A 25,019-nucleotide genomic window follows, 5' to 3' on the forward strand; every position below is an offset into this window, starting at 1 on the left:
GTGTCCTTCGTAGCCATGTCTAGTGGCCAACATTTGGCCACTGTGGCTTTTATTAGAGTAAAATTTCATAAAAGTCCACCCTTTCCCCAGCTGCTCCTCAAGCTTGGGATTTAGCTATAATTCTGATACAGTTTGTTAAATTGTACAAATTGTTTTTGTTTCCCTATTTCATTATACTTCTCTGGTCCACGACTCCCCTCTAGGAATTCATTTTTCCATTCAAAGAGAGGTCCCATGGAATGTGGGTGTGCATATCTCTAGCTTAATGTAGGAAAGGAAAATACAGGGTTTTTGGAGATTTATTTCTGCCTTTACCTAAATAGTGCTGCTGAGGGAAAAAAATACACATATATCCTTTAAAAGGGGGCTAAACAAACAAACAAAAATCCACAACGCCTTTGTGGGTCAGTTGGTTAAGTAATCAACTCAAGATTTGGTTCAGGTCCTTGATCTCAGTCTCTGAGATGGAGCCCCCCATGGGGCTCTGCGTGTCTCTCGGCCTCCCCCGCTCACACAGGCTCTTGTGCTCCCTCTTTCTAAAGATAAATACACTTTAAAAGGGGGGCGGAGGGTCACTGCTTTTATCCGGATCTCTGCCCAGTTTATTTTATCCTTCCCGGTAATGTTGGTCACTTTAGTCTACAGTACTATTTTCAACCTTGTCTGTCTGCTTGAGTTCTGGAGAAAGCCACACATTTCTGTCTTGGCCTCAAGTAATAGCCTTTGTAGAGTATCAGCTTCAGCATCTCACCTGGAAAAACTCAGCACAGGCATCAGAGCTCATTCAAGCCTGCAGTGGGGACGCCCCCCCCCCCCCCCCCCCCACCGAGACGCAAACGTGTCAGCGTGCATTTGGCGGGACCGTGGGGTGCGCTGCTTTGTGAGATGTCTGCCTCTAAACACAAAAAAACGGAACCGTGATTTCGGAGCTTAGTCCCTCAGGCTGAATTCTGAGACCTAAAGGAGACGGCACTAAGAGAGGCGTGACTCGGCAGAAAGTCCCTGGAGGAGGGAGTTGAAACTTGGAGGCGGATCCTCCAGAGACAGCAAGCAGACATCAGCGTTTAAGGGAGCCCAGGAAAAAAGGAGAGGAAAAAGTCCTGCCCAAAGTGTAATATATTTTACCTTTTGATATTTAAAAAGGTATCATTTAAAATGCCTAGCTGAAAAGTTGTGGTAAAGGAAATATTCTATAATGTTTGTAGAGGAGGGATTAGAAGGGTTACTTTAAAAAAAAAAAAAACCCATCAAAGGTGTTTATGAAAGTAACCATTCTGCTACACTGATTTTTCTTTCCTTTTTTCTTTTTTTTTTAAGTTAAGTGTTAAAGAGGCTGTTTGTGAAGCCTCTTTGCTGATCACTTCCTAGACTAAAAGAAAATCGGGGTTTACTTCATTGCTGTGGGCGGCTGAATCACTATAAAAATCTTTGGTCCTTTTGATGTTTGCTGCCTATAGAAGTTCTGAGAAACATGGGAAGGAAGAAAGAGACCGTAAGGGGATTTTCAAACAATAGTGTAGAGAAGGCAAGTTTTATTAATCCTATTTACTTAAGTCATTTGTTTGAGGGAGAAGACTGTGGTTTCTTTTGTTCTCTATGCCATCCCATCAGGACTCCTGAAAAAGGGAAGCCAGTTCCATCAAAATGGCATATGTGTCCGTCTCTGGAAAGACAGGACCAATTAAAATCAGAAGTTGAAAATAAATAGATTAAAACCAGAGTGAAATATTTTAACTTGATAACCCAGTGGTATAGGTTATTAGTGTGGCTTTTTAAATTTTCCCACCTACACAACGCTTCCTTCAGTTGTGAGTCTGAAAACATTCTTATTGAAATTAGGGTCATCAGAAATTCTATGTATCTTAAAAGAATTCTTCAGGGAAAAAAATCCAATGAAAATACTCACCTATGCTTCTCATCTTCTTTCGTTAAAATTTTTCTTGGGCGCCTGGGTGGCTCAGTCTGTTAAACGTTTGATTCTTGATATTGGCTCAGGTCATAATCTCACAGTTGGTGGTATGGAGCCTGCCTGGCATTCTTGCTCTCCCATTCTTCTGCCCCTTCCCCACTCAAGCACTCATGCACTCTCTCTTTCTCGCTCTCTCTGAAAATAAATTTAAGGATCAAGAAAAATATTCTTTTCCTTTCCAGACCAAAGTGGGAGAATAATTTAAAGAAAGCTAATATCGTGAGCTAAACCCTCAATATGAGTTCCCTTCTTATGTAATTGATAAAATGATTAAATAGCATCTTAAAGATGTTTTAAATGCAATATGTATTAGCTGTGATATTAAACTTTATCTACCATAAACCATTTGTGAGTTCAAGAGTCACTGTGCAAATTACCCAATTAGTGTCAAATGACAGATGTCTCTTCTTAGTGAACTCCTGTGATGGCAAGAGGCAAGCCCCTGTATGTATTCAGAATCTAGACATAGGCTCTGTGTCTACTTGATAGGTGTTTCTAACTGCTCTGGGATTTTCTCATGTGATTTGGTAGGAGTGTGATTTTTACATATTTATATATGTGCACTTAATAAAAATACTCTGAATAAATACATGAAGGCAATGAGGCAAATAATTGCTGATTTACCTGGGCATGCTGTTAAATTCCAAATCATAATGAATATTTCTTGAAAGCCAAAATGTCATTCTTTCCTCTCTGCCCATCCAAAATCCCAGTACTAGCAAGTCTCTGTCGTGGGTGTCATCTTTGAGTTTGCCTTATAGTATCTATGGTTCCTGATTGTTCAAAAGAGCTAGGCGCTTGATTTGTTCTAGTGCTTCAACTTCTCTTCCTAATCCTCAAATCATTAATATTTTCCAAAGGAATACCCACTGATTAGACAGGCTTAACTGAAGAGGGTATATTCAATTTATTCTTAATTTTTCATTTTGTCAACTCTTCTGTTTTTACCTACAGTTTAGAAAATTTAATCGAATGTTTGCCATAACTTTTAAAATGTTATTAATCTTTAATATATGGGTGAATAATGAATATTGGCTTTTGTTGTAGGTACTATTCTAGTTGTTGGGGGTACAAAGGCAATTAAGACATAGCCAATATACTCAGGAAGTGTAGTCTAACACAAACAACACATGGAAACAAGTAATTGTAGTACGAATGAATAAGTGTATATGTGTTTATGCCTACTAGTTTGTTTACTTGTATATCCCTGCCTGTTCAATGGAAAGGTAAGTAATATTTCCCAAGCTGGATTCTATTCGAACAAGCTTTAATTATCAGATAATTTAGGGGAAATTAGCACTCTAGTCTTTTTGAGAATTCATAATGCATACCACTATATTCTAATAAATACTGAGAGATCCTGGTATGAAGAAATGTATTTCACATTATCTTTCTCAAATTTCCTTGAATACCCAACACGGTATCCATGGCACACATGTTAACATCCTGTGGGATATTAGCATTCCATGGGCCATCAACCTGGAAAACTGATTATCATTTGGAACAGCTTGGCACATGCCCTCCTGTTAGAAGATGAAAAGATAAGTATTCCCTTGTACATAGAGGATATGTTGCTCAGAAGCAACTGAGAGAAGCCTAACTCAAACTAGCTTAGGCAGAAGGGAGAATGAATGGGAATCCAGAAGGGGGTCTTGCTTCAAGGACTCAAATGGAGTCTTCAGGTTCCTTTCACTCTGTTTCTTTACTCTTACCTGTTTGTGCATTGGAATGGACTTCTCCAATGTCTGGGCTGGGGAAACCAGGAGGAAAAGAGACATGGTTTGATTTAATTACATTATTTTAGTTTAGTGACTGCAGAGAGAAAGAAAGCTTTTCTTCTTCAATATCCATATATAAATCCCCAGGGAAAGATTCTGATTGGTTCAGCTGAAGCTCACTGAGGGTCAATCACTGTGGTCAGATTTATAATGTACTAATATTAACCATATCTGGTCACCAGGAAAGGTTGGGGGATTCTGATTAAAGGCTTCAACAGACCTATAAATAATAAGGAAAGGCAGTTTGAAGGGACTGATATTACTAGGTTGATGATAGAGGATAAAAAAAAACCTGACAGATGTCTACCACAATGTGGTCAAATTATTAAAATCTAGATTTGGCTATAATAGACAGTTAGCCCTAGCGTCTGCCAGAAATCAGGGATAAAGAAAAACATCAGCTCTTCTAATATTAAAGTCATTATTTTTGGAAGACATCTCCTAATTTGTAAAATGATTTATAGCTAATAATTCCAAATGTTGTGACCTCAGACAGTTGTTTGATTATATAAAAGATTTTCTTGACTCCAGGAAGTTGGATTGCTCAAAGTTATGCGTTCTATGATTTTAAAGTAGTTGAAATGATTAACCCTACTATAAATATTATAGGTTAAAATTGTTGCAGCCATAGGATGAAATATTAAACAATGGGAACTTAATTCTCTGCTTTTGGATTAGAGCAAACCCAAAATAATTGAGTGGAGTCTCGGCCCTCTCCATGGTACCCACGGTATCATGGTGGCTTATCTCTAAGCAGATGTGAAGAGACATGTGTCTAATAGGCATGTGTCATTACATTTGTCCCTAAATTTTTTGTGTGTGAAAAGGATGTCCACTCTATGTGAAGCTCAGATGCCCACTAAAGCAGATCACATTTAACTAGTAATATGATATAGTTACACTTGAGAGATTTGTCTGAAACCAATCTTGATATTACATGAATTAAAAATAAAAGACCAATGGATTTGGGGGTTTGAAGGAGGTGGAGGCTACAGATATTGATGCCTTGATTGTAGCAAGAGTCAGATTTCCCAGAAGATGTTTTTAAATTAAGAAAAGGAGAGGATCTACTTGGAACCGTGGGGAGGAGCCTGTAAAAGGAGGAAAGGCAGAGAAATAGATGTACATTTCAAGGACCTGGTCATTAGTACCAGCCATTGTAGTCAGGTTAAGTCAGAGGAGCTCTAAAAGACTCTAGGTTTACAATTTGGGGGTCCTGTGACATAGGGAGAATGAATGGGAATCCAGAAGGGGGTCTTGCTTCAAGGACTCAAATGGAGTCTTCAGGTTCCTTTCACTCTGTTTCTTTACTCTTACCTGTTTGTGCATTGGAATGGACTTCCAGAGAATGGAGGAGGCAGAGGCCAGACTACATGGGTTTAAGATTAAATGAGAAGTAAAGAATTGGTGGCAGAAAGTATGGTTTTTTCATTTAACAAATTTTGCAGTTGGGAGGGGGGAGAGAATGGTAGTTGAAAAGAGTCAGAGTTGGGAGACCATGAAGCGGGAGAAAGACTGAAGAAACAAGAAAGGAAGAAATTGATTTCTGGAGCAAGCTCCTAGAAACAACTGGGCTTATGGGATAAAAGCCCAGATTTAAGAAGCAAGGATGGATAACATGGAGTCTTGACAAGATTGGAAGTGGGCAGGGCATATTGGGGAAATGAATGTGTATTGCCTTTGCAGTAAAGAGGTGAGGTTCTCTGCTAAGAGGGAGAATGTTAAGCAGCTGGTGTAAATAACATTAATCTGGAGGAGTGTTGCATGTCCACGTAAGGTTCGCCTTCATAAATGCATAATAAATGCAGCACAGAATCAAGGCTGAAAATTGGCAGGGCAGATGTGGAAATAAAAAGACAATTAAAGGAGACTAGTGATAATACTCTTAAAAACCTAGACCCGGGGATCCACAGCTGGAGTAAATAAAACCTGACTGTGTCTCCTAGCCTGGGAGGAAAGAAAGAAGTAGGACAGTGAACTTGACAAGGGAAGATCTAGCCCAGTGTATGGCACACAGAACACAGTTTAAATAGATCATTGGAAAATGGAGAGCCTGATGAGCTAAAGTAGGTTGAATAAGGCTAAATGAGAACATAAGGAACATAGGCGGTTAGCAGACAATCCACTCCTGGAGTTGTGCAGTCTTTATCAGTATATGTGTTGGTCCCAGACATGGGAGTCAGAACGGAATCCCTCTGTTTAAGATTTTGGCAGGAAACCATTCCAGGTGATGCCGAGCTCCATGTCTGGTCTAAGGAATGAGCTGTTGAAGCAGGGGAAAAGGGAATGCTCTTGAGGTACAAGGCACTGTAAGGGTGGAGTTTTGAATAACGATCAGTGAATGCTGAGCAGTGATCTGGGCAGCTAGTAGTTGATTCCAAGAACCCTATTACAAAGAGGATTGTATAACCCCAAGTCAATGGATAAAGTTTTCCTGGAATTGTTGCCCAAGAGCCAGGGAAATGCCAGCCTTCTCCCTCCACAATTTTAAAGGGAAGCAATGAGGGGCACCTGTGTAGTTCAGTCGGTTAAGCATCTGACTCTTGGTTTCAGCTCAGGTCATGATCTCACGGTTTGTGGGTTCCAGCCCTGCATCAGGCTCTCTGCTGGCAGCTTGCTTGGAATTCTCTCTCTCCTTCTCTCTCTACCCCTCCCTCCTCATGGTGTCTCCCTCTCAAAATAAATGAACTTTAAAAAAAAAAGGAGGAGCAATAGTAGTCACCTGGGAAGCAGTGGTTTTCAATTAAGAAAAACTACTAAAAGGGGCAACCAAGAGTGAAGTGAAATGGGGTTGTGAGCTCCAACAAAGGGAATATTTTATCACTGACTTTGTTTAGCTAGTGAGTGATCGTAAAAAGACATACTTTTATTGTTTTTAATTTTTTATAGACAGGGCACTCTTGAAATGCTATTGGAAAGGAGGGTTCTAGGCAAATTTTAAGGGCAGAAAAGGATTACTGAAATCTAGATGGAAAGGGTTAGGAATGGTTCAAAAAGAGGAGGGTAGATAAATGGTGGTAGAAAGGTCTTTCTGTACTAACTTGGGGAAGGAGCTAATATGATATTTGTAACATTCTTTCAGTAACTTTCTCCCCACACCTTACCCTGTATTCAGCTCCAGATTCCCAGGCTAAAGTCCTTGTTTCACAGTTGTTTATATTTCTGTACTTCTGACTCAAGTGAACTCAGACAGCAAGGTTGAAATTGATACAACAAACAGGAAAATGTACTTCACTCTTCTTCATAGGTTTTCACTTTCTGTATGAAAAGTATCCACCCCCTTAGAGCTACAAGATTTATTCCCAAAGGAAGTGGCTCATACCTCCTTTTTAACGCACAAATACTTTGAGGTTAGTTCTTCCTTCTTTGCTTTTACTGACTATACCCTTTAAATATCTCCAGTAGTCTGAAGTTTTCAACTGCCATCAGGGTACACCAGTGTTTTTTCCATTGAAGAAAAAAAATTGGTTCTGTAGCAGCAATTCTTGCAACTGCTCATCACTGACACTGACCCAAAACTGAGAGGGCCACTGGAGTTTGGGTAACCTGTCATTAGTGTGTGTTGGGGTCATGGAGGGTGGTGTGAGGTTGAAAGACTCCGCTTTTGCGTGTCAGTAGCACCAAAGCAGGAATTTCTCATTTGGATCAATCCTGAGGCATGTAGCTGTGCTATTTGGCACATGAAAACAAATAAACCCTGAGTAGTAAAATGTACCTGGTTTTGTCTTTAACAATAGTCAGGCAGAATCCCTTAAATCTGAATGTTTATAGTATAATTCTTAAAGTATGGTCCTCCAATTAGCATCACCTGGAAACGTCTTATAAATGTATTTTCAGACTCCACTTCATTACTGCTGAATGAGAAACTCTAGAGGTGGTCAAGTGAGCTGAGCTTTAACAAGCCCTCCAAGTGATTCTGATGTTAGCTCAAGTTAGGGCACCAATGGGCCAGTGGTGTTGGCTCTCAGGCCTGGCTGCATATTAGAATCAATTAGAGGAACTTTTACCAAAATGCCAATGCTTGAGCCCCAACACCACCACATGAGATTCTGAAAAAATTTGTTTGGCGTGGGACATTGGCATCAGAAGTTTTTACAAGTTCCAGTGATCCTGATTACTTATAGTTGAGAACCATCACTATAGCAATACAAGAAGGGGATAATTTAGGACTTTGTTCTTAATAAATTAAGTTATAACCTTCTGTATTTTATTAGAATGTTAATGTAGGCATGTATAAATAAGCACAAATAACAAAGACTTAAGAGAGTGGGGATCTTTTTTGTTTAGTTTTAATTTTTCCGTATTGTATCCTAAGCATTTGGGACAGTGCTTTGCACATAGTAGGTGCTCAAATAACTATGTTGACTAACTGAATCAATCAATTAAAGAATAGAGTTCCAATAAGAATTGGCCCTTACACCTCACAAAGAAACCAGTAAGTGCTCTGAGCTGGAAGAATAGTCTCTGTTTGGGACTGGCATGGGTTCATCTCCTCTTGGTTCTGTGGATTCTCTATGAATCCTCTTTGTTCTTGCCCATGCCTATCTGTACCAGGATGTCACTGCCTTGTATCAGGATTCACATTCTATTTGCAGAAATTGGTCTCTGCTTATGCTCTTAGCCAGAATCTCCACTGAGTAGAGTCTCATTGCCCAAATCATTAGAAGCATCCCAGTGAGCATCCAGTGTTTTTCCTCTGCGCTGGATTCTCCTCCTTCTCCCCCATCCTCCATTGCCATTTACTTCTTGCAGGTGTTTCCACCTGGCCTCTCTGTGTTTTCATTCACATATTCTTCCCTATTACTCTATGTCTAATAGAGGGGTTTCTCTCAATTTGGTGGGAAGAACAAACCCACTTTCCAAGTGGGTTTGAGCCAAAAAGTGGATTTCCCAACAGTCAGACAGGTTCACCATGCTGCTGCTGAAATACCTCTGGCATGTGCCTGTTTAAAGACTTCTCATTCAATATTGAGTAAAGTCACATGACCTTAACACTAAATAGCAAGTTTGCACACAAGCTGCCTCTAATTCAGTAGAGTAAGTTAACCCCCTGAAATGAATTTGGGGGGAGTTCAATACTGGTTGCAGTACCCTAATTAAGATGTATCTTTTGCATAGGATGCAAAATGTTCCCCAATGTTCATAGCAGCACTCTCCACAATAGCTAAAACATGGAAAGAGCCTAAGTGTCCATCAACGGACGAATGGATCAAGAAGATGTGGTTAATCTATACAATAGAATACTACATGGCAATGAGAAAAAATGAAATCTGGCCATATGTAGCAACATGGATGGAACTTGAGGGTGTTATGCTGAGCGAAATAAGTCAGGCAGAGAAGGACAGCTACCATATGTTTGCACATATAGGAGGATTAGGAGGAACTTGACGGAGGACTATGGGGGAGAAGGGGGAAAATGGTGGGGGAAAGGGAGAGAGGCAAACCATGAGAGACTCTTGAATGCTGAGAACAAACTGAGGACTGATGGGTATGGGGGGGGTGAGATGAGCATGGAGGAGGGCACTTGTGGGGATGAACACTGGGTGTTATATGGAAACCAACTTGACAATAAACTATTTGTAAAAAAAAGTATCTTTATGTTTTTACTTACTGTGTCAGCTTTTTTTTTTTTTTTTTTAATGGTAGATCCTTCGGAAGTCTTCCTAATCCCCCTTGGTTACTGTATGTTTGTTTAGACTGAAGTTACTTGTGGCTCCAAACAGGAGGGAGGTCAAGGCTTCGTACTTAATATTTTTCCCAGTTCTCACTCAAGTGTAACTGAAGCAAAGGGACACTGCGACTAAAGTTCAAGGTGTCTCTAAGCCATTTGCATTTGTTCACTCATCTCTTTGAGTGCTGTACACACATAGTCTCCTAAGTGATACATAAACTCTCCATCTCTACGTGAAAGCTTCCTGTCCCTTCAACTACACTTAGGCCTGGAGGCTTAAACAAAATCCTGTCCAGATTATTGTTAATGCTGTGCCTGATTCTGCAGCAGCTGTTGCTTTTGAACAATATGATGCCTCTCCTCCCCCACGAGAAGTTGAAAATGCCCCTTCTGCAATACTCTGAACCTCTGTAGGCACGGGGAACATAAAACGGACTGAGAGATGGACCTAGGACTCCTGTTTGGGAATTCTGTGCACAACTTAAAGACTATTGAGCTTCGCCATTTCCTGACATTGACTTTCATAGCAACAGTTTAATTTGGAGAAAATCTGCTACCTCAAATAGCTAAAGGTATTTATGTGGAAAATTTTCCAAATGATTGACTTTACTGTGTTGCTATTTTCTTTCCCCATGAATATGTGAGTATTTGGCTTTCTCCCAAGGGTTTTTCTGCATCACTTCTCTTTAGGCAAAGAAAAGTTTCTATCCAGACTAGGAGAGGAGAGAGGCACCAAGAGTTTCCACTTTCCAAGGGGCTTATTATTTGAGTTTAAACCACAACATCTGTAGAAATGAAGATTTTGAGTGTGTCGCCTATGCTTAAATTTTTCATGGTAAGGGGCTCCTTGGTGGATCAGTCGATTAAGCATCTGACTCTTAAATTTCAGCTTAGGTCACGATCTCATGGTTCATTAGATCGAGCCCCAATTGGGGCTCCGCAGACAGCATGGAGCCTGCTTGGGATCCTCTCTCTTCTCTCTCTGCCTCTCTCCTACTTACTCTGGAGTGCTNACACACACACACACACACACACACACACACACACAATAAATATTTAAAATTTTTTCAGTGGCAAATCCTTAAGGTGGCCAGAGTAATGTTGATCATCACTTTGGAGCCAACACAAGTGTGATCAGCTGCACGCCCCCTCCTACATGCCTTATCTCTCTCCTCCCCATGGTGCCGGCCTTGCTGCAGGGGCTGTATGCTCCCTCACTCACCTCCACAGCTCCACTGATCCTTCAGCCACGTCTCTACTGGCTGTTCCTGCCAAGATCACCAGTGACTCCCTCTTATTTAATCCAGTGATCATTTGTGGGTCATGTCAGATCTTTCTGCAGCATTTGACATTGTTAATGCTACTTTCCTTAGCTGCTTTGGCATCATTTCTCCTCATTCTCCTAGTTTCTTCTTACGTCCTTTTCCTAAATGTTTCCTTGGCAGTCACTCCTAGACCTACTTTTCTTATTACTCTACACTCTTCCTGATTGATTCCATCTGCTCCATGGCCTTGATTCCACACCGTTGATAAAGATTCCCCATTTACATCTTCAGCCCAGGTCTGTGAAGGCTGGTCTCTGTCCAAATAGAACCGAATTCCTCCTCTTCCCTGTTGCTTTAAGTTCCCAGTTTTAGTGAGGGACGCCATTGCTCACAGTGCAAGAAAGAAACCTTAACCCCTTCCTCTCTATATCTCTTCTGCTCTGCCATAGAATAAATTAGCAGTGTTAATTTTATCTCCTACATAAATGTTAAATCCATGTCTTCTCCTTCAGCATCTCCTCCAGGTCTACCTCCTCCCAGTTTCCTAGGTTAGGAAACCATCAGCTTGTATGTGCATAACCCTCTCTGATCTTGACTTCTTATAATTCATGTACACATTACAGCAGAGGTTTTTTGGATCCCCACATATATCCCTGACCAAAGCCCTCATGGTTGCAAAGCCTGGGTCTGGCTTCTCCTACCTCTCCAGCCTCCATTCTTGACACTGCTCATCTTGCATTGTCCACTTTTGGTCATTCCAAATATTTTTCAGTTCAAAAAATACTGTGCTTTCTCCTTTTCATATGCTATTTTTCTCTGCCTGGAACATTCTTTCTATTCTGTCCCCCTCTGCTCCTTTTTTTGGGTGTGAGATTCAGAGCACTTTCTCTTGGATGCTCCCCTAAATGCCCCAAGTCTGCAAAGGTGCTCCTCCCAAGGCCTGCATCCCATTGTCTCCACAGAACAAGGGCCACCCTTTAGCGAAATTGCCTGGGTCTTTGTATCCCTGCTAGATCGTTAGCTCTGTGAGGACAGAAGCGTGTCTCCTGTGTTGAAATTGTATCTCTAGTGCTTGGAACAGTGGTGGATGCTGTGCAGGTGTTCAATAAACATCGGTTGAACACGTGAGTGAGCCTCAGAGTAAACCATGAGCCAGCCTTCTTTTAGGCACAAGTTCAAACGCCTTCCTCTGATTTGCAACTTCTTCCTCACAAGCCAAGTTCCCTTAACTGGTAAAACTCTTACTTTTCCACAGCAGATAAAACTTTGTTGCAGACAAAGCAACCTACATATCCCAAAGGAAGAGAAACTTTTCAAAGGTTCTGAGAATTAGCATATGGTAATGATCAAATCCCATGGTATCTTTTAATTGAACCTTCACAGTCGTTCACTTAGCTTGTATTCAGTACATAAGTTGAGTAGAACCTTATTAGGGAGGTTGTGTCATGCCCTAGTGAAAATGGAGCAAATTCAATAACGGCTTTCTATGGCATGGAGGCATTGGAGAAAGGGAGCAACCTGGTCTGTATTTTCTTTAACATGTGTCCGGCTACTGACTCCTGATGTGGGAGATGAGGAGGACAGCCATGGCCATCAAAGTTGCAGACTTTCCTCCTAAAAATCCCATTGTGGAATTTGTACTCTGCAAAGATCTACTGCGCACTCTGGTCTTCTCTTCTCCTGTGCTGTTACTTTAATGTCAGCCTCAGGAGTAACCTGGTTTTAAAGATTTTTCCTCCCCAGGAGCAAATCTTCCTGAAGGAACCACATGATACCAGGCTCAGCCTGCCAATACTGCCCTGGGCTTCCCTTTCATTCACTCCTTCTGTTCAAATGACACAGGTTCAAATGCCTTACTTTGTCCTAGCCAGCCTGGACTTTTCCTTTCTCGGGACTGTAACCAGTGAGGCAAGCAGGATGCCCAGGTAGCAAAATGTAACAGTTTCTCATTCTTCGATGCCAACCCTGAATATGCACGTGCCTGAGTGGGAGTGCCGTTTGTGACTCACCCGTGGCCTGGAGCTCTCTTCCAGGATGGCTGGCCTCCTTTCCACCATCATTCTTCTCCAAATACTAATCCCTGGGACCCAGCTCAGATGCTGCCTCCTCCATTAAGCTCCCTAGTCTTTTCCACAACCCCACAAATCTCAGCAGACCTTGTTGATACTTCTCTGAAGGCACTGTATACTTTGATTAGTTATTAGGCCTGTCTTTTTATATCTATATTAAGCTACAAACTGTAAAGGCTTGTCTTCATGTGTTTACAATACCTCGCACAGGGTTCAGCACACAGCACGTATTCATGTCAGTGAGGTGAGTGGAGCAATCAAGGGGAGGAAAGAAGAGCATAGTGGCTAATTGCACGGTAGGGGAAGGGCCAGGGTCAGCGTGGGATCTGGGGCCAATCTGCCTGGTTTGATCTCTGGTTCTGCCACTTGCTGGGAGTGAGAACATGGGCAAGTCACATCATCAGGCTATACCTCCATTTCTTTATCTTTAAAATGGGATCAATATTGGTACCCCGACATCAGGTTGTTATGAAATCTAAATGAGTTAAAACACATGAAAGTTTTAGCAACAGACTTGATGCATAGTAAACACTTCAGTTAACATCAAAGATTCAGAATTAAAAGGATCTGGTGAAGGTACACTCCTGGAAAATGCACATATGCACACTAATGGCAAAGCACATTTGTGACTGATGTCTTAAAGTTAATTCTAAGCCATTAATAATGGAGGACAGAGGAAATGGCCTCATACTCCCTTGAGAACCCAAGTGCCTACTTTTTTAGAAAAGACCTCTCTCTATAATTCAAAAGAATAGCTTGGGCAAGAAGATGGGAAAAGAGGCAGCCTAAGGCAGCAAAGGAGGGCTGAATGAGCTTGGAGGTATTAAAATGGGTATTGAAATGTGTTCTTCTAATACCTGCTGATTTTAAGGAGAATGAAAACATAATGCTAAGGGAAAGTCATGTTTTTGCTGCCATCTACAGTCAAAGTGTATTTTTTAAACTACACACTCACACACACACACACACACACAAAACAGGGATTCTAGACAAAATGAGTGAAAATAGATTAAAATTTGGTTTAAGGTCTAGTAATTGAGACAATGTGGGCATAGTATTACAGCATTTTATTTACTATTCTTTCCAAAAGTATGTATATTTAATCAGTAATATAGCCTTTTTAACATCTCAAATTGTGTTAACTCCTCTTGAGGAAACTGCTAGAATAATCACTCAGGTGTGAGGCTGTCCTCTGGTGGGTTGGATTAACTGCAGCTGAGGCAGCTAATAGTTTGAGAGTCAATACAATGCTATCAAGGGAAGAGAGATGGATTGGATTTTTACCCTACGTTTTCCTGCCCTGTGATCTTCAGTTCTCTGGTTATTAGAATTATTATAGACTGCATTTTATACCAGTGCATTTTATTGTTTGGTTATGAGACATCAACCAGAAGCAAGTAAAGCCAAAATGTGACAGTGATGACACCTCCAAGATGCCGTCTGCCCCTATGTTCCTACCCGTATAATTTCCACAATTATGTTTATCCAACTTCCTTGTGCATTATTCTTAAAGGGTTAAATATAGACAAGAATTACTGGAAAAGCGTTTGATGGAGAAAAAAGAAGTGGCCCTCCAAGAAGCTCACGAAGAAGGAGAGAGAGAGAGGCGGCTAGGAGCCCTTAGGAAACAGGTGTTTTTAATTTGGAAATTTTTATGGGTGGTTTCTAAGTGTTCTTAATAACATTATTAGGGCTTAGTTCACAACATCTGTGATATAACCTGTAACTTTTCCAAATTGGGACACTGATCTTCATTCCTGGGAGCAATTAGATTTATGTTGAACAATTTCCAGTTTCTTAGTATATTAAAAGAACCTTATCAGCACCTTTCAAAAGGCTCTCCCAAGATTTAAATGCATCTGGATTACCTCTAGTTTATTAGCTGAATAGTACCCATTTACAGAAGTGAAACTTTATATCTAGAAGGATTTTCTGCTCCTCAAAAAATCTGGTGGAGTTTCAGCAAGATAATCATCTTTGGGGTAGAAACCTCTATTTGGAAATACCCTGCCAGTCAGCAAATATGTGAGAAAGCACTTTTTAAACAATATACTATTTTTTATGAAAGAATTTAAGCCTCCCATCACTTTGCCTAGTAAAAGTAGGCAAAAGTTCTCAAATTTGAGAAATGTGATAAAATAGTTTTAATTGGTAATTTTTCAGAGGTTTTGATCTGGAAGTGATTAGTTCAACTCATAAGCTCCAAAGTCTATTACACCATTTCCCACCTGATAGGAAATGACTGTCTGATTTCCCTTCCATGTCAGCAGAGGCAACATGGAATCTTGGATAAAAACTTGACCTCTGGTGTCCTTCAAACCTAGTGCAACCTGGTTCATGATTTACTGGCAGAGGAAACTTAGATCTTTTACTTCCCTAAGGTTCATTTCCTCCTCTGAAAAATGGGAATAATAGTACCTGCTTCATAGGTGTGTAGTCCTGTGTGTTCACATTTTTAAAATAATCTAACTATAAAGCCCTCTTCTAAATGCTCTTAGGTTTTATCCCATATAAATTAACAACCTAGAGATTAGGTTGTTAATCTCTGCAACAACCTCATGATATCTGTATTATTTCTTTTCATAGCAATATTTATATTTTGTAGAAGGGGAAACTGAGGAGACACAGAGGTTCCCCAAAGTCACACAGCTAGCAACTGTCAGACTGGATTCAAACCAAGGAGGTCTAGTTAAACTAGTTAAATGGCATAGTTTACAGGAAGTGTAAATGCATACAGCTATTATATCATCATCTTTGATAAAAATAGATTATAGAAATTGAAAGCAGAGGAATATAAGTCTTGATCATGCTAGATTCAACAAAATTTAAATTATTCAATCATTAGCAAATAATTATATACCATGGTCTTCTGGAGCCAAAACTTCACGTCACTATTACTATATATGCTTTGTTCAAAATATAACTTTGATAACTACAGTCCATATGATTAGAATTCTCTCCATCTGTGAACTCTTTGAAAGAGAAAGTACCTATGCCTGTTCCCTGGAGCCAGTGGTTAGAACTATAGCATAAGACATTTTGGCTAGGAGACCTACAATAATTAAAGTATATTCAACCTCCAGTTTTGTCATTAGTTTCTAAATGGCATTAAAAATGCCATTCTCTTAATGCTAATTCTTGACTTTAGGAATTAACAGGCAGGTGTTACTAATGGTGCATATAATTTACAAAATTAGTGGCTCCTTTCATTAGGATACAGGTTTGAATGATTTCAATTACCATAAAGGACAAGGGCATTTAGGTTAAAATGACTCTACAGTTTTTCAGTAGAAAGGGAAACAATAGTTTACAATAGTCCCTGGAGATCTCATTGCTGAACACAATGGAGATTCACCCGTCTTGCCCCATATGCCAACAAAACTCAACTTTACCCATGAATGATATTTGCTAGATTGAACTTGATCATATTAAACTTTCTAGAAAGCTTCATGGGGTTGTCATTGTGACCATATATTGCTAGTGGTTAAAAATTAATGTTTTTTAAATTTCTTTGGTTACTTTTAAGGTAGTTCAGTATGCAGATTTTCTTTATAAGATTTCCTATTATTACCAGAAAAATAAATTTGTATCTAAATTTAATCACAATTGTGATAACTCAATCAGTAGCAAACCATATATATTATGGCCTTTTAATGTTTTGTTTTTAAACCATTAACTCCTTTAGGGATCTCTAGAACTGGCCTAGCTTAATATTCATTCTTTCCTTCTTGGGTTTTATCTTTAATAAAATTTCCTAACTTTAATGAACAGTAAACATTAATAGTGTTCCCCAGAAATAGTTAGCTTGTATCTTCATCCAAGTAGCCATGCTTTTTCTTCATTTAGGTTGCTATTGTTGCTCAATTCGATCCTGTTAGAATGATGTCAGACACAACGGCATCAAGAGCAAGGATGGGTATTGGAACTGAAGAAGAATTTGTTCTTCAAAAGCCACTCTTTACATTGAATACATACAATGAATACCAGGTAATTGTGGGAATTAGCATGTTGATGCAAAAGCCATGATGATGATAAAAAGATTTATAGAAATCTGTTTTGGGTTAATTATTTTCAATATTTACATTTGAATACTACGTAGATTAGCATAATCTATACTGCTAAGTGATAGCACACAATGACTGCATGGTTGTTAACGCTATAAAATAGTTGATAGATGACCATAGAACAGTTTGTCTGAAAATAGTATAAATCTATCACTGAAAATATTTTTAAAATTTACATTAATTTTTAAAATTTTTATTTTTGAGAGAGAGAGAATGTTAGTGGGGGAGAGGCAGAGAGAGGGAGACACAGAATCCAAAGCAGGCTCTAGGCTCTGAGCTGTCAGCACAGAGCCCGACGTGGGGCTTGAACGCACTAACAGTGAGATCATGACCTGAGCTGAAGTCAGAGGCTTAACCAACTGAGCCACTCAGGTGCCCCTAAAAATTATTTTCAAAATTTACAAAATTTGACTTGAAAGTTATGTTTAATGTTCATCATTTCTCTATCATTCAGAATTTGCTTAAATTCATGATCTAAATCCTACTAAAGCAACAAATGCTCACACTGATAAGACAAAGCACAGGGAAGCTTTCAGAAATCAAAATGAACTGAAGATAATACATCAGAGCTAATGATAAAATAAAACATTTTCTCTGGAAATGTATTAAGGCGTTATTTAACCATTTCTAAGAACTTCTGACTCCTTTTAGTCTGTTTCTGTTACTGAGAAAGGATTTTTAAAAGTCTTTTTGTGTAGATGGACAGCACGGAGGAAGGACAGATGAATGAATGGGCATCACTGATATTAAGGGAGAAAGTAGTTCTCCCTAGTTTGTTAATTTTGCAAATCTAAGGAAAGAAGCTGAATACTTATTTACAAAGTAGGAAACTTCATCCATTAACCCACTGGCAAATCCAGTGTGCCTTTCATATGTGCTGTATACTTTGCTGAGAAATAAAGATGAACAGTTCATTTATTAATTGGACAAATATTTATGGAACGTGTACTATATCTGGCACAGTGGGGATGCCAGGGCTACATCTTGAACAAGATGGACCTGTTCTGTTGAAGAAAGTGAGCAGGGCAGCTGGGTTGGGAGGGGAAGGTAGCACGTGTGGGCATAATGTCCCTGGGGTGAGACTACCTTCATGGTGGAGGTCTAATGGCTGTAGCAGCAAGAAGGAAACCAACAGAAATGCAGACTAGGGAAGTTGGACCAAGTGTTGAAAAAGAAACGAAGCTACATCTTAGGCAAGGATTTTTGGCCGTGGTAACAAAATTTTTTCCAGGTGATTTAAATTAAAAACAAAAATCAGTTGGGAGGAAGGTTTGGGTGAAAGGAAAGGGATTAATTATAAGGATGCACGTATATATCCGGAAGCCAAAGCAGGAAGGGTAGCTGGGGCTGGCAAAGAACTGAAGTCAAACTGGAAAGCTCTCAGGTACCTGGGCTGAGGAAATAAAGGTTTCACGAAGCAGAGGGTGGAAAGGGGCCCTTACTGGTGTGTCTTCAGTGTAAGGTACATGGCAAGTGTGGGTGCTCGGATTAAGATTGGAAATGTAGGTTAGAGTCAGACTGGAAAAATATAGTAGCTCTTGCTTGCTAAGACATTATCCTGTGAGCACAGGCAAGACTTAGAAGCAGGTGAATTATATAATCACATGGTTAGCAACATATCCTGGACAGAAAATTGGTGGGGGTGGGGGTGGGGGTCAAGTTCTTTTAAGATGGCAAAGTCCTCACAAACGTGGGAGGGCGTGGCATGAATGGCTTTGGCTGAGGAGGGAGTAATGAAAGTGAAGATGATTCTAAGTCAGGCAGCAAGTGGTACTGAGAAGAGCCTGCATTTTGGATTCAAATCCACATCCACTATTTACTGGCTATGTGAACTTGTGTAAGCTATTAACATCTTTATGTCTTGTTTACTTCATCTGTAAAATAATAATTTGTAAGGTTCTTATGAGGATTAGGATAATAAATGTCAATTGCCTAGGATATTGCCTGGCATCTACAAGTAATTCAGTAAATTATAGTCATTAGGTGTGGCTGCCATTAATCATATAAGAATACAGAAGTAAAAACAGACTTTGGGAAAGGAATTTGTTTTGTTCATGTTATGATTACAGTGAAGATGTGTAGAACACATTTCCAAGAATCTGATTGGCTGCTTCTGGGGAGGTGACTTGGGGAAATGGAGGTCAACTTTCCAGGGAGATCGCCATTTCACTTGATGCCTATTCTAAAAATAGGATAAGGAGACCTGTTAAACCTCACAAACCCAAAGCTGAGAAGATGGGTGAATCCAGGAAATAATTAGGGAGGACACAGGTGGAGCATGAATCCTTGGAAGTGGATGAAGGTGACCATAGAGACTATATCTAGAAGAGGAGAAACTAGGTCTAATGCTCAAACTATGTTGCTTCTCAGACACAAATCTCTGTATTTTCGACTTGTATGCAATCATTGCTCCTCATCTCTGTGCCTCATCAGTTGCCAAATTCTCTTGATTCTTCCCTTCAAAGTGTTTCTGAAAGTTCTCTCTTCCTTGCTACCAGCCAAGTTTAGGAATTTATTACTTCATGTCTAGACAATTATAGCAGACTGCTACTCCAGTGTTCTGCAGTGTTCTGTGCGTTCTACCCAAACTGCCCTGATCCCAGATTGACCTATTTCACCTCTGAGTTTACATGTGTCTTCCTTTTCTGGCTCCATCTCATTTCCTCTCAGCTCTGCTTCATAGAAGAATAGGGTGGACTTTACAGTTAGCTCATGTGCGCCACCTTACCTGAGGCCATCCTAGCCTAACCTGCACCAGGAGATGTAGTGATCTACTGTGATCTACTATCCTTGGAACACCAGTCACCTACACCACCAGCTGTAGTTATGTTTACATTCTTACTGCCCCTGTTGGTTTAAGAGCTTTGTGAAGGAGGGCTGCTTTCAACAGCTTGTTATCCTATCCTCTAGGGGGACTTGAAGTCCGTGTAAAATGCGTCATTAGCTAAAATCCATATGTGGCTACCTTATCATTGCAAGCAGTGTCTGTTGACATTTAATATTCATAGAAGGAGGGGAAGAGGAATAAGGTCCAATCAGCTATAAATGAAAATAGAAATTGAGCTACTCATATTTCCATTCCCACTTAGAATCACTTTGGTGGAGACATTTTCTAATTCTGCTTGAAATAGAAATCCAGCCTTGGAAGGAGAGTTCAATTGATTTTTTTTTTTTTTTTTAAGTAGAGGCCATGTGTTTAAATGTAATGTACATATTGCAGAATGATGGGGAAATTAGAATGCTTAAAGACAAATGCACAAGATTGTGGTTTAGATGTATTTTAATCAATGATTGTCTATATTTTCTAATTCGGGTTATCAATAAATAACAAAACAATGATAATACTGAAAATAAGCTTTTTTCACCCCATCTTTTTAATTTCAATGTGTTGTATTTTGACTAATCTAGTATAATCTCTATATCTTGAAAGCCACGGATATACTGGAAAATGATTATATCAAGAACATTTGGATGTTTTCAGTAAAAACAAAAATAAAACAAAATAAAAAAAAAACAGCAACAGAATATAGTCACTGTATACCACAAAGTTTATTGTCATCTACCCAGAAAAAACAAGTTATACAGCTTGAGCAAATATGGAACTAAATGATAAAATTTACTTTAGTTCAATGAATTGTTACTTATTTAAATTTTATTTTATTTCTACAGATAATTTCTTTTTTTTCTACAGATAACTTCTGACCCTCGACTCCGTTTTGAGTTAGCACTTCGAGAAGCTGGACTTCATAAAACATTTTATGCCAGAGAGATATTACCAAAAATCAGTCCTCAAAAACCTCCAAGAAAGGACATGGAGTCTACTGTATTTAAAATCTAGAGTTCGTCTGCAAATCTTATTATATGCAAACAAAATTTTTCTTTGAATACATTTATATGGAAAACAATTACTACTTTCTAAAAAAATTTAAAATAGCACACATAGGAATCAAAGCATTCATTAAAACAACTTTGTCTTTTATGACGTTTAGAATTTCATGCACTATTTCCTATATCTTTGCTATGTCTAATAGTACTGAATTCAACAAGACTATGGAACATAATTATAATGCATATGATACATATATTATCATTTAGTAAATTGCATACTGGAGATTGTATTATCCCATGAAAAGAGCTCAAAATAACCGTTTGCAGGAATTATAATTTATGTTGCTACTACCTGCTAAAGTTCATTTCTTCTTTATTTCAGAATTTGACTTTTTAATTATGGAAGCTCCATTATCATTAATACTTCTATTATTTCTTGATTATTATAAGAGGAGACTCAACCTTTCTCTAAATTTAGAAACCAATTTGGTGTACCATGTTTACTGCAAACCAATCATCCAAACAATTTCATTTTGCAAATTAGCCTGTAAAAATAAATTAGAAATTAGAAACAGCGTTTCAAGCATGGGAATATCTGTTTGGGCTTAGAAAAAATGTATTTGAGTAGCTGTTTAGAAGGAATATTTTACAGTTTATGATATTTTAAATATGATCAAAAATTCCAAATTATTTAATATCTAGGTGGTTTTATAGATAAGGAGCATTTCAAACAAAACTCAAGTATATGTCTACTTTAAAAACTTGATTAATCTGAATAGCAAGTCAGTGTTGTTGGAAGTTGTCATTATTACTGTTAAGAAGACTACCTCCACCCCCTCTTTTTCATTCTGTTGCAACTTCCTGCCATTTCCTACCCATTTCTAGCCCAGAAATTGCTGTTACTGGAGTAATATATATATATTGCTTATATATATATGTATATATATAATTATATATATATAATTGCTTATATATATATAATGGCTTATAGATATATATATAATGGCTTATAGATATATATATAAAGAAAGACCAGTCTGACTGGTGGAATATTTGGTTTCACGATTATTCCCAACATGATGAGAATAAATAATGCAGCAAGCCTGGCTCATCAGAATAAACCTTCACAAGAGATTCTATGGGCAAAATCTATACTCACAATTTATTGTAATGCCCTCCCCATTCAGCCTTTTGCAGCATCACATCTCATAATTAGAAGAGGAGAAGGAATCATGAACAAGATTCAGGGCCGTGAGTATTAGTAACTTTCTTGAGGATGTCTCCTACCATCACAATATTCCTTTAGGGGTCCTCAACTTACTTGATGTGAAGCCTCGGACCATAAGGCATGAAAGCCCTGCTCTGTCAGAGCACATCCTCTCTATGTGGCAAGACATATCATGGTCCTGTCTCTCTAATGTTCCTTCCTTATCTGTAGGGATGTTATTCTTCTTAAGCTGTTTTTTTTTTACGTTAATTTTAAGATCTGATTATTTTCTTTGCTCATCTATACTTAAAATTTGTTTTCCTTAACTTTTAGAAATAGTTGTGACTCAAGATCATCCTAACTTCACAGCTTTACAAGTCTCCCTTTTGTTATATTTGTGCAGTGTTTTAAAAACTCGCAGCTTACTTTCTGGAAATATTTCCTCCCTTAATTTTATCTGGACCTGCTATTTCCTTTGACTTTGCTGTTTCTTTGGTGCTCAATTTGGATTCTCCTCACAGCTTTTTCTCATCATTGTGGGACTTTGTCCTAGAAGTGAGTTTTGACTAACTAGTCTGGTATTTCATGGGGCCCAGACCTCTGTGGCCTCTTCAGAGTTCACTGCAAACACTTCGTACTCATTCATTATCAGACTATAAAATCCCTCTCAGTTTTAGCAGAAGTTTCCAGTGAGGACTTCTTGGCTTTTTAGAGTTCTCGAGTCTGTCAGATGTCCCTTGCTTCCCTCTGTCCTACAAAGGTGTTGGTACAATTAGTTTTTATAGCTGTCAATGGTTGCTCCTTATCTATTCATAATTTGTAGCTTATGGGAGCACCTTGTCCCCTACTGTTGAAGATTATTCCCATGGGTATTTGGCTTTATTCTACTTTTTTTCTTTTTATAGGCTGCTTTGAGGAGATTAAAAATTACCCCACTTCTGCCATCATCTTCCCAGAATCCTTCCAAACTGAATTCTTGATTTTAATAAATGGCCATTCATGCACTAAATATACGGCATCTCTGTAACCATGCCACCATCCACCACGTATACAAATCTGAAATCTGAGAGTCACTCTTACTGCCTTCCTCTCCCTCACTTGAAGTATCTAATCTATCAAAACATACTGACTTTCTGTCTTCTATACTGCAAACATTCTTCCAATGGAAGACATTTGCCATGTTTTGTGACTTTCCAGCCATACCATTTTCACATTTGGGGATTATCCCACATTATCTATACATCTCCCAGAGGAGCTAGCCACTCAGTTTTCCCGGTTCTCATGGTATATCAATGGCCATCAACTGAATCTGTTTGAGATTTCATTCATAAGAGAGCTTTGTGGGAAGGCAAGAATCCATTTTCTGGGAAGGCTGCAGTAGAGGGTTTCAGCTTTGGGGGATAATAGTTGCAGAGCTATTAGTATCTAGCACTCAGGGGAGGTGGTGCTAGCAGAGGTGTGTGGGACGACCAGAGCAGCAGTGGATCTCCATGAATCTGTTTCCTAATGAGGGTTTGGGTAACCACAAGTAGAGTCTCTGGTCTCCCAGAAATACCTAACACTCTTTAATGAATTGCATCTTTATTTATACTAGCTCACATGGGTTTGCTACTGTGGATGCACAGATACACTGATCTTTTTGCAGTTCCTGTTATGCACCAACCAGAGTCTCATGCCCTCCAGTGACAATCCCTCTGTCTCTGAAATCTGTTCTCCCAATTACCATTTCCCTTCTCTTCAGAAAGTAAGAAGAGAACATTTCAGGCTTTTTTTTAATGTCACCTTAATTGCTGAGTACTGTTTTTCACAGCAATGATTTTCAGTCTGAGGGGCCAACTAAAAATTACTTTCTCTCAGGTGCCTAGCTGGCTCAGTTGGTTAAGCGTCTGACTCTTGATTTAGGTTTAGGTCATGATCTCAGAGTTGTGAGACTGAGCCCCCTGTTGGACTCCAGGCTGGGTGTGGAGCCTGCTTAAGATTCTCTCTCTCTCTCTCTCTCTCTCTCTCTCTCTCCCCCCTCCCCCCTCTCCCTCCCCCCTGTGCTCCTCCCCCTTCTTGTGCTCTGTCTTTCTCAGAAAAATTACTTTCTCTCTCCCCAAAGAATTCAGCCCATTTCCCCATATCCAAAGTTCCATATAGTATTTTTAAATGGGGCACTTGGGTGGCTCAGTCAGTTAAGCATCTGACTCTTGATTTTAGCTCAGGTCATGATCACGGTTCATGATATCAAGCCCATTTTGGGCTTCATAGTGAGAGCTTGAAGCCTGTTTAGGATTCTTCCTTTTCCTCTCTCCCTGCCCACATCCCCTAAAAATAAATAAACATAAAAGAAAGACATGAAAAAGCTGGAGCTTCTTCTATTTGGCATATATTTGGTTATTTTCTATGGAGTCCACATTTTCTTGGGTTTTACTTTGCCCTCATTAAAACGACTCCATCATTTCCTTAGCTGTGCTAGATTTTAATTCCAGGACACAGGTAAAGTATGAAGTCATTTTGAAGGTAAAAGACATTTTTAAAAATATTTTTTAACATTTATTCATTTCTCAGAGACAGAGTGTGTATGGGGGAGGGGCAGAGAGAGAGGGAGACACGGAATCCGAAGCAGGTCCCAGGCTCTGAGCTGGCAGCACAGAGCCCAATGCAGGGCTTGAACTCATGAACCATGAGATCATGGCCTGAGCTGAAGTTGGATGCTTAACCTACTGATCCACCCAGGCGCCTCAGAGGGAAGAGACATTTTTAAGAAATTTGGGGAAATTAGAAACTTTTTAAGATCAAGACTTTGTTTTTCTAGAGAACTTATGAGGAGAATCTAGGATACAGAATTTTAAAGATCTCCATCAAATCCCAGAAATGATGAAGTTTGACCTAAGGGGAAAAAAAAAAGATCTGAGAATTATGCTGTTTCTGACATCTGATCAATTTGTTTTGGAAAAATGTATATGCTTGCTGATGCATTTGAAGATGAGCACTTGCTAGATTACTGCTGAGTACCAGAGAGATCCTGAGGGGGAGAGTTTCCAGGAACTTACACGTTAAGCATTTAGGAACAGTGAATATTGCACTTTGAGACTCAGTGTGGGACTGGATTACAATAATAAAATCCATGAACTGCATGACCTCATGAAGTAAGTCTAAATCCTTAGAGAGGAATGTGGCATCGAA

General features: G+C 39.3%; 1 protein-coding gene across 1 annotated transcript in view; it reads left to right on the plus strand.

The window, feature by feature from the left end:
• CCDC148 (coiled-coil domain containing 148) overlaps nucleotides 1-20,679 on the plus strand; it is a 238,125-nt gene extending 217,446 nt beyond the window's left edge. Inside the window, exons 13-15 of the mRNA XM_039237513.1 lie at nucleotides 14,266-14,383; nucleotides 16,599-16,739; nucleotides 20,508-20,679. Of these exons, the coding sequence (XP_039093444.1) occupies nucleotides 14,266-14,383; nucleotides 16,599-16,739; nucleotides 20,508-20,654 (406 nt within the window). The 3' untranslated portion in view covers nucleotides 20,655-20,679. The remainder of the gene's footprint in view (nucleotides 1-14,265; nucleotides 14,384-16,598; nucleotides 16,740-20,507) is intronic.
• The last annotated feature ends 4,340 nt before the right edge of the window (nucleotides 20,680-25,019 follow it).

Source organism: Hyaena hyaena, unplaced genomic scaffold, assembly GCF_003009895.1.
Source record: "Hyaena hyaena isolate Hyena2069 unplaced genomic scaffold, ASM300989v1 scaffold_126, whole genome shotgun sequence".
Classification (NCBI taxonomy): domain Eukaryota; kingdom Metazoa; phylum Chordata; class Mammalia; order Carnivora; family Hyaenidae; genus Hyaena; species Hyaena hyaena.